The sequence below is a fragment of the Thermobia domestica genome, chromosome 2, assembly GCF_964235325.1.
Source record: "Thermobia domestica chromosome 2, izTheDome1.hap1.1, whole genome shotgun sequence".
Classification (NCBI taxonomy): domain Eukaryota; kingdom Metazoa; phylum Arthropoda; class Insecta; order Zygentoma; family Lepismatidae; genus Thermobia; species Thermobia domestica.
Window position 1 is genome coordinate 259,992,731 of NC_137455.1, and position 11,223 is coordinate 260,003,953.

At 34.8% G+C, this 11,223-nt stretch overlaps 1 protein-coding gene across 1 annotated transcript; it reads left to right on the plus strand.

Annotated features, from left to right (window-relative positions):
• Window positions 1-8,266: 8,266 nt before the first annotated feature.
• Window positions 8,267-10,570, plus strand: LOC145679406 (zinc finger MYM-type protein 1-like). The gene has a single exon (XM_081749988.1). It carries the CDS (start codon window positions 8,267-8,269, stop codon window positions 10,568-10,570), a length of 2,304 nt encoding a protein of 767 aa, XP_081606114.1.
• Window positions 10,571-11,223: the final 653 nt, after the last annotated feature.

Sequence of the window (11,223 nt, forward strand, 5' to 3'; positions counted from 1 at the left end):
TTCTAGAACACTCCGCCCCCTTTTTCCAAGAGTCCAAATCAAGTAATTGCTCTTTTTAAAAATTAATTTTTAAAAACATCCTAATGTGAAGACCCCGAACAATTGTGGAAGTAGATGAAACTTTTCTCGCACGTAGGAAGTATAACAGAGGTCACAAATTAAAAGGGGAAAACTGCTATCTTTAGGGGCATGAGTTTTTCGCAATTTGAAATTAAATATTTCGCATTTGAAATTAAAAATTTCGTATTTTGTCGCATTTTGAGATATAACATTTCTCATTTTGTCGCTAAGTAAATTATTTTACAACTCTAATATAAATTATACAAATTCTAATGTAAGTCCAATATAAGTAATAAGCAATAAATCAATAGTGCTACTTAGGACAATGAAGTTCCTCTTTATGCAGTTACTAACAACAAATTACTTCTTTCTTCTTATACAAGTATAAAACTTAAAATACACTTGCACAGTATCATCACATTTGCCATCACAAAACACCACACATTGTATTAGTTATACACCGAAAACACATATATACGTGTAAAAACACACATACAATACATTAGTGCAGTATCTTCTAGTATATCTCGGCTGCAAATTTTTATTCTGATGAAAAGTGAAGCATGTTGCATGTTTCAACATTTTCTTCTTTCATTTATAGCTTTCTATCATTGATTACCAAGCTATATTAAAAAAAAAAAAAAAAAATCCTTTCACAGTCGGTATTCGTTATTGGAAGCCATATTGCCGACAGGTTATTGGAAGCCATTTCTATCAAAACCGAAACTTGTAGAAATTTACTACTACTTCCACTTTCAATATTGATTTTCATAGAGCAAAGACGATAAGATATATAGAGAAGCAGTTTTCTGGAATCCATTCAGCACCCCAAGAATAGGTTCCGTGTCCGTCTCCTCCAACAACTTTTTATTTAAACCTTAAGTGGTAAAAATCGACCACAACCAATTTCAATATTAATGGCCATAAATCAAAAACGGAAATAACTAGCGACGAGAGGAAATTGATTCAACGTCAAGAAAATTTACCACCTCTACCTCTATCTCACTATTAAAACCGGAAGTGGTAGAAATTTACTACTACAGTACAACCCCTCAAATCCGAATCCCTGAAATCCGAAACCCGACAAATCCGAACACGTTCTCAGGAGAAAAAAAGTAACTACAGCTGAAAAATGAAAAAAAAAAAAAAATAATAATCACACGAATTTAGTTTTTTAAGGTTTTAACATTTTTAGACTTAATGCTTATTCAAAATCATTATCTAATTATATTCTTACAAGAAGACAGTCATAGATATGCGACAATCATTTTGGACATGAATGTACACCCGCCAGTCAAGGTCACTGCCCTTTCGACCACTGGGCCACCCTGTCTAACCTCAGTCGTTGTTTTACCGTCAATTCAGTGACGAAATAAGCACGTAATATTATTTCCCGGGTAATCCGAACAGGCTTCAGCCCCAATTAGTTCGGAATTGAGGGGTTGTACTGTATTTCCGGTTTCAATATTGATTTTCATAGAGCAAACACTGTCAGAGAGCTCGAGAAGTTTTCGGGAATTCAAACAACGTCTTAAGAATAAGTTCCCTTTCTTCCGTTAACCCAGTATTGAAATCAGAAGTGGTAGGAATAAACCTTTTTCGGTTTTAACATTGATCACCATAAAAATAAATTGGTAGTAGATAGCGACAGTTTTCGAAAATCGATTGAGCATCTGAAGAAAAATACCATCTTCACCTATCTCTCTCTACTGAAACCGGAAATGGTAAAACAATTCCACTCTTCCAGTTTCAATATTGATCCCCATAGCTCCATAGAGCTCCCTCGGGCCTACATGGATAGCATACGAGTCTTTGGAGCGGGACCCGGGTTCGATTTCTGGTGGGAACTCGTGTCGTTCGTATTCCCTCGCTGTAGGTCCACGTCTCATAGCCTCGCTGCTGAACGGTACGCTAAGCTGAAATCAAACTAAAACCAAATCCATAGCTCCATAGCGCAAAATCGATAAGTGATATTAAGAAGAAATTTTTTACTATTATTAATATCCACCCACGATTTTCTTCTGTCCCACCAGGCGAATATCACCAGGATGATGTACTCCCCACATATGCTCTGCCTGATTTCCACATTTCCTTGCCTTTGTTATTAATGTTTCGGTATAAAATGGACTTTCGGCTCCATCTGACATTTTGTTTTCTAAAATAAATATTAATTAATACATACAAATTTATTCGTCAGTTGTTTGTGTGTGTCTAACACAACGGCGGTCTATTTCTCAAAACTACTCGTCTTGTAAAGTTTTTTTTTTTTTTTTTTTGAGAATCTAACAAATATCACGAAGTAGAAATACTACAATAATAGTAAAATTCATTTCTAAGTACTATTGCTAACATTTTTAATTTGCCGCTTTTTTACAGTATATACAAGTGTAAAATATTGGATTTTGAGAAGTTTCACACTTGTATTACAAGACTAGTAGTTTTGAGACATAGGCCCCTGTAGTGTCAAGTTTGATTTTAAAAAAAGTAAAAGAATTGGGTTCTCGATGACATTCAAAACGCAGATATGCAAATAAAATATGCCTAGGTATATAGTAAAAGAATCGTAAGGACCGTTCTTTATTTTTACTCATTTCTAGATTTATTAAAACAATTATAATACGAATATACCTAACAGACAGTAAGTACCAGCATTTAGTGGATCGTCCGTTTTTCCTAAGACTTCTCTTTGATCTATATTATAGGCCTAAGAGAAAATAGAAAATAAAAATATTTATGACAAACAATTACGTATAGATGAACTTTTGTAAAAAACACTAACTTCACAAAACTTCGACGGACACACTGTTGTTTGTTTATCGCTAGCGTTATATTAAGAAAAAATGTAAAAAGCTTCTAGGGACCGCGTTCGGATTTTTGACGTTCGGATTATCGACGTCCTACTGTATATACAATGTATTTCGCTAACGGAAAAATACTTAAAGCAACAAGATTTAATTCCACTTTTTAGTTTTCTGACTTCTGGTAAAATCCCTCTTTATTCTTTGTAAACTTTTGTCAGTTGATGCAACAAATAAGTGAGTTTACTCTACGCTTTACAGTTAACATCAGGTACTAATTTCATTTCTTAAATTTTTTGTTGTAATGTATAGATTTTCTTTCCCCTTTATCATGTGTGCAACACTTAAGTAGAATATTTGGTAGTTGTATGGAAAAAATATACAGGGTGATGCAAAATTCCAACCCGTATTAGTATAAAAAGTATTATTTGTCCTTCAAAATATAAAGAAAATGCACCAATTAGCGAATGCGCTGTATTTAGTTCTGAATGATACATGTTCTTCTTCCGCGGTTTTCATTCGTCAGCCATATTGCTATGAGTCAATGAGACATATCATGGGATAAAATCTGTTATATTCTGTAAAAAGAGTTAAGCAGTATCAGATATGATATATACCAGGTAACTTTCCCTCAACGGTAGGGGAGTCCGCTTGCACGCAGGTCATAAAGAGGGCACTGCTCTTCAATTTGAGCTTTATTTCGTTAAAATATGTTCAGAAGTTTCGGAGACATACCCTTTAGTATATAGTAGGTAGGAACAATGTACAACAATATAATATATATGAAAAATGACATATTTTATATTGTTGAGATGTTTCCTAACAATATATTTATACCAAATAGTACAGTTTTTAACAAAATTGAAGAAAACCGTGGTTAAAGACATACTTTTTCTACTTAGGATGAGTGTCACGTGGTCTCATGAATCCTGCAAGGGTTAAATTGCTTCATGTATAACATCAGGTACTAGCTTCATTTCTTAAATTTTTTCTTGTAATGTATAGATTTTCTTTCCCCTTTATCATGTGTGCAAAACTTAAGTAGTATATTTGGTAGTTGTATGGAAAAAAATATACAGGGTGATGCAAAATTCCAAACCGTATTAGTATAAAAAGTATTATTTGTTCTTCAAAAAATAAAGAAAATGCACCAATTAGCGAATGCACTGTATGTAGTTCTGAATGATACATGTTCTTATTCCTCGGTTGTCATTCGTCAGCCATATTGTTATGAGGCAATGAGACATATTATGGGATAAAATTTGTTATATTCAGTAAAAGCAGTTAGCCAGTACCAAATATGGTATATACCAGGTAACTTTCCCTCAACGGTAGGGGACTCTGCGCCCACTCAGATCATAAAGACGGTACTGCTCTTCGTTTTGGGTTTTATTTCGTTAAAATATGTTCAGAAGTTTCGAAGATATAGCCTGTAGTATACAGTAGTTAGGAACAATGTACAACAATATAATATATATGAAAAATGACATATGTTATATTGTTGACATGTTACCTGACAACATACTTATACCAATAGTACAGTTTTGAAGAAAATTTAAGAAAATAATTGTTGAAGACACACTTTTTCTACTTAGGATGAGTGTCACGTGGTTTCATCAATCTTGCAAGGGTTAAATGGCTTCATGTATAACAACAGGTACTAACTTCATTTCTTAATTTTTTTTGTTGTAATGTATAGATTTTCTTTCCCCTTCATCATGTGTGCAACACTTAGGTAGTATATTCGGTAGTTGTATGGAAAAAAAATATACAGGGTGTTGCAACATTCCAACCCGTATTAGTATAAAAAGTGTTACTTGTTCTTCAAAAAATAAAGAAAATGCACCAATTATCGAAAGCGCTGTATGTAGTTCTGAATGGTAAATGTTCTTATTCCTCGGTTGTCATTCGTCAGGCATGTTGGTATGAGGCAATGAGACATATCATGGGATAATAACTGTTATATTCTGTAAATACAGTTAAACAGTACCAAATATGATATATACAAGGTTACTTTTCGGCTACGGTAGAAGACTCTGCCCCCAATCAGATCATAAAGAATACACTGCTCTTCTTTTCGAGTTTTATTTCGTTAAGATATGTTCAGAAGTTACGGAGATATAGCCTTTAGTATATAGTAGTTAGGAACAATTTACGACAATAATATATATATGAAAAATGACATATTTTATATTGTTGAGATGTTGCTAACAACATATTTATACCGAATACTAAAGTTTTGAAGAGAATTGAAGAAAATAATTGTTGAAGACACACTTTTTCTACTTAGGATGAGTGTCACGTGGTCTCATGAATCCTGCAAGGGTTAAATTGCTTCATGTATAACATCAGGTACTAACTTCATTTCTTAAATTTTTTTCTTGTAATATATAGATTTTCTTTCCCCTTTATCATGTGTGCAAAACTTAAGTAGTATATTTGGTAGTTGTATGGAAAAAAATATACAGGGTGATGCAAAATTCCAAACCGTATTAGTATAAAAAGTATTATTTGTTCTTCAAAAAATAAAGAAAATGCACCAATTAGCGAATGCGCTGTATGTAGTTCTGAATGATACATGTTCTTATTCCTCGGTTGTCATTCGCCAACCACACTGTTATGAGGCAATGAGACATATCATGGGATAAAATCTGTTATATTCTGTAAAAAGACTTAAACAGTACCAGATATGATATATACTAGGTAACTTTCCGTCTACGATAGAGAACTCTGCTTGCACGCACGTCATAAAGAGGGCACTGCTCTTCAATTTGAGCTTTATTTAGTTAAAATATGTTCAGAATTTTCGAAGATATAGCCTCTTGTATGCAGTGTTCCTCCCAGACATGTTTTTGGGGGGGGGCACTGCCCTCCACGGAGCTCCGAGAGTGCTCCCCCGGAGAGACCAAAGTAATACATCTATAATATAATAAATAGGGGTCTAGGAAAATTCGGTGTAGGAAAATTCGGTGTAAGAAAACTCGATGTAGGAAAATTCGGTGTACAGAAAATTCGGTGTACGGAAAACTCGGTGTGGGGAAATTTTGGTGTACGGTAGATTCGGTGTAATACATATTGAATATTACTACTTATAATAATTTACGACATTTCATGTTGTGAAAACGAAAACCATATAATGTAACGAATAAAATGTTATTACCTATTTCAAGAAAAGCAAATTTATTTTTCTGCCTTGAGTCCAATTACTCTTGCATGTCTTTTGCGGGGTATTACTATAAACTACTTTTCATCACACAATGAAGCTGACACTTTTTGTCAGAAATAAAACAATTACAACTATAAGTTCAGAGAATAGTTATAGGAACAACTAAAAACACCTTTCCTATATAGTACATCATAGAACATATACAAGGTGATTCTTTTAAAACTCACGGATTTCATTTGGGGGTCTAGATTTTCTAACTGAAGTCCGATTTTCATGCGGTTTGTGGCAAATGATCAAGGAACGTTGGAAGATTTATGGAACTATGCTTACTGGTTTACATTCATTTGGGGTAATATAGGCCGCGCCTCTAGAAAAGCAGCAAATATTCGCCACTGTACCGAATTGGAATTAGGTGAGTTACGGTATGGAGATTTGAGTTTCTTCGTTAGATGGTAACCTCGCGACGGTCAATAAGAAACAGGAAACTGGGCCTTCGTATTGAGAATTATGCTGTGCTACTGTACCAATATGATCAGGACGCAGTTACAATATGTACTCTTTGGAGCAACGTGATTTTATCGTTAAAAAGATTTTAGAGGCCGGGATCTGTTGTTGCTACGCAAAGGGCAGCTACACGCAACTTTGCCTCACGTTCTGCCCCAAACAGGAACATAATATGGTCGCTTGTGAATAAATTGCAGGAAACAGGATCTCTTCTGAGTAAGGCAGGGAAGCATCGGACACCGCTGGCGGATGTTGTTGGACATAAAACTTAAAGATTTCATTTCATTTCACTAACACTTAATTTGTATTCTCACTAACACTTAATTTGTATTCTTCAATTTCGCTTCAATTATCCAATATCTCATTCGAACTGTAACGTACAATGGCGAATATTTGCTGTTTTTCTTGCGGCCTGCTCGATATTACCCCGGATGAATTTAAACCAGTAAACATAGTCCCATAAACCTCCCATTCTCCCTTGATAATTTGCAACAAACCTCATGAAAACCGGTCTTTAGTTGGAAATTCTAGAGCCCAATGAATCCGGGAGTATCACTCTTCATATACATATGTAAGATGCACAAATATATTGATCAAAAAAGTCTTAGTGGAAAGGGCAATATAAAGCAGGATGGTTTTATCATATAATATTTGTACAAATAGTTTAATTCTCCTCCAATCAGACACTTTAGTTTGTTTGCCTTAAGTTAAGGTAAACAAGTACTGCAACCCTATTGACTCCTTATTGACTTCTCCTCCAATCAGGCGTAGATACTTTAGTTGAGGCATTTATTTTTACACCTTTGAGTAACATAAATAAACTATGTTGTTTTTGAAGAATTTAAATTTAAATATTTATTTATAAAATATACATAAAATCGTCAGAACATTTTTGAAAAATCTGCAATTTTCAACTTTTCCCGTCTAGTAATCTACTTTTTTTTTTTTTTTTTTGAAATATAAAATTCTAGGAGACATCCTCCAAAACAGCATAAAAACTTAAGTTTTAAATGAAATGTCGATTGGTATCGATGATCGCTTCGCTAAATCACACAAACGGACATCAATAAACAAATTTCTCGTCATGTAAGGGCCATGAAATGCTAAAATCCGTCGAAATCTAGAATTCAAATTATTTCACGATCACAATTTTTCAAAATTTGGTATAGCAGACAGTAAAAGTACGTTCTACACGAAGTTTGAACTTAAAACTAATACGCTCATTTATGCTCAAAGTTAAGTTTTTAATAAATACTACTGTCTACTACAACGAATCTTTCTTTACACCGAACATTCCCCACACCGAGTTTTCCGTACACCGAATTTTCTGTACACTGAATTTTCCTACACCGAGTTTTCTTACACCGAATTTTCCTACACCGAAATTTCCTACACCGAATTTTCCTGCTCCCAATAAATAGAATAGTACCAGCAGTGGGAAGTAAATATTTTCAGAAGACAATAAACAGATAAACAAACGGTTTTAATCTTGCTACTTTACCAAGGTGTTCTAAAGCTCGTGCCGATAGTTGTTTTCTTTTTCATATTTAGCAATTAGGTGGTATCTTGTGTCTGTAACTGCCAACCTTGAACGGAAGAGTAACAATTGAACGTCGTGTTGCACGTATATCTGAAACGAATAACACATGTAAGTTATTCTGTTTAGGTTAATATTGGCGATTATAGTTTTGTGCTTTCAATTAGTGTGTCTTGTTTACAGGTGAGTGATTTGTTCAGTATGCCTTCTAACAAGAAAAGGAAAAACGAAAGTCAAACATCTATCTTGAATTTTGTTATAAAGGAAAAAAAGTTGGACATTAAGCTTGAAACATCTGTGGACCCTGGCCCATCGAATTCCTTGTCGACTGACTGTACAAGTCTAAGTGATAATACGCCAGATAAAAGTAAGTGTAAGGGAAATGCAAACGGACTAGAACAAGAGAAGGATGTAAGTATTGATGTTGAGCAGTCGAAATGTATTTCAAAGTGTGCAGATGATAGGGCAAATATAAATGAGCAAAACCTTTGTTCTGTTGAGAAGAAGCGTTTGTATAATAAACAGTGGGAACAACAGTATGAGTGGCTGTACGAGGACAAAGTACGTGGAGGTGCCTTTTGTAAATATTGTGAGCGATATATGAAGAATGACCCTAATGTGCTGCAGAAAACGGGAGGTGTTTTTGTGACTCATCCATTCACAGCATATAAAAATGCATTAGGAAAAGACGGAAAACTGGAAAAGCATAATCATTCAAAAGCGCACATTGCAAGCCTTGAGATGGACAGGCTGCGAATGCAAGTAAAAAATAAGCCTGTATACTCTCAAGTTCTTCGTCAAAGTGAAGCCGAAAAAGATCGAAACCGCCAATCGCTGGGAATGCTTGTTCGTGGATTGTACTTCTTGGTTAAAGAAGAAGTGCCACATACAACAAAATATGAAGCACTAGTGAATAATTTGCTTGTACAGTGTAGTCCAGAACTAGAAACGTGGAAAAATGAACAAAGTGAACGCTCTAACTACTGCAGTAAGAACACTGCTTCCGAATTATTGAGTTGTGTTGGTGAAGTCTTACGTTCTAAAGTGACTCAAAAAATCAGAGATAAAAAGTTTTCGATAATGGCTGATGAAAGTACATCAATAAATAATAAAATGGCCCTTAGCATGTGTTTGCGATATGTAGAGGACAGTGCTCCGGTTGAAACAGTTTTGGCGCTGGTGACCATACCTGATTGCAAAGCCGATACCATTGCTAATGCTATAGACACTGAAATGAAAAATCACAATTTGAAATACGAAAATCTCATAGCGTTTAGTTTCGATGGTGCGTCTAACTTTTCTGGCAACAGTTCTGGTGTTCGCAGGATTCTGTCAACAAAAGCTGGCAGAGATATACCGTATATTCACTGCAGAGCTCATGTGCTGTCACTTGCTGCTGCTACGTGCAGAAACAAGAATCCCAAAGTTAAAAGATTTTTCCATACATTGAAAGATATATACAATCTATTTAGTAGATCACCTAAGCGGGAAAACATTCGGCATGAAATTCAGGCAATCATAAACGATCCTATATTAAAAGTACTTGAATGCATTGAAGTACGGTGGCTAAGTCACTATAGAATTGTGAATGCAGTGAAAAGGTGCTTCTCGGGAATTTTGTTGGCTCTTGAGCATATTCACAAAGAAGGGGTTGATTTTGCGTCACTTGCGGGAGGAATTTTAAGCGAAATAACCAACAAAAGCTTTGTTATCACACTTTGTGTTATGGATGCATTACTAAGTGCGTTGTCTCACTTGAGTAAGCAGCTTCAAAATGCAACCTTGTCATTTTCATCTCTGATGTCTATGATCGATGCCACTAAAGAACATCTTACGAAGATAGCGGATGGATGTTGTAGCACCAATAGCGAATTGAGGACTATGGTTTTGGAGGCCATGCAAAAGCCTGAAGAATTTTCGAAGACTTTTGTGGAAGACGAAGATCCTGAGAAAACGCTTAAGGACCTGAAGAGTTATGTGTTGCAGGTTGTCGAAGAGATATCAAATAGATTCAACGACCGCGCCCTTGGCCTAATGGAAAGTGCATCCTACTTCGAAAACATAGGCATGTTTTTAAGTATCAAGTATGTAGATGATGTAAAGAAACTGTGCAACTATTTCGTCGATGTTGATATGGAACCGTTATGGGCAGATATAAAGTCATTTCAATTTTTCCTTCGGTCACTGATGAAGAGCACTGAAAATGCTTGTTTGGATATAGACCCCGTTCTTCCAAAAGTACTTGAAGTGAAAATTGGTTATGAAAATCTACATAAAATATGTGAATCGGTCATGTGTGTACCTATATCAACAGCCAGTGTTGAAAGGTCTTTCAGCACAATGAACAGGATATTAACAAAATTGCGATCTCGTATGGCAGAACAAAACTTGAAGCACTGTATGTTGATCAACATTGAGGGTGAGGAAGTGCCAAATTCGAATTTTATCAATGAGGTAATCAATTCATACGCCAAAGCAAAGATGAGAAGAATACGTCTTCTTTAATGATTAAAAACAAACTACGAAGTAAATTTTTGTCATACGGACGAAGTTATAATGTAAAACTTTTATAAATGTCTATTGTATTTAATATTATTAGTACATTTCTATTGTATTTGCCAATTATATTTTTCGAACCGAAAAAAGAAAACTTTTACAGGCCATGAATAAATATTTTAACTTTATGGTGATGATTGGGATCATACACTTCAGTATTTTCGTGGACAAGAAATAACAATATTGACATTTTTACATAACTTTAGAAAAGAAGCTGCTAAGTTATACCGAGACCGCATGAAAATAATATGTGCCCCTCCGTATACTACGTGTGCCCCCCCGGAACATTTTTTCTGAAAGAAACACTGCTTGTATGTAGTAGATAGATACAATAGATAGATACAACAATAGAATATATATGAATAATGACATATGTTATATTGTTGAGATGTTGCCTAACAACATATTTATACCAAATAGTACAGTTTTGAACAAAATTGAAGAAAATAGTGGTTGAAGACATACTTTTTCTACTTAGGATGAGTGTCACGTGGTCTCATCAATCCTGCAAGGGTTAAATTGCTTCATGTATAACATCAGGTACTAACTTCATTTCTTAATTTTTTTTTTGTAATGTATAGATTTTCTTTCCCCTTCATCAT

Bases quoted from the DNA above. Each gene is read 5' to 3' on its own strand.
- LOC145679406 (XM_081749988.1), top strand. From the start codon at position 8,267: ATGCCTTCTAACAAGAAAAGGAAAAACGAAAGTCAAACATCTATCTTG.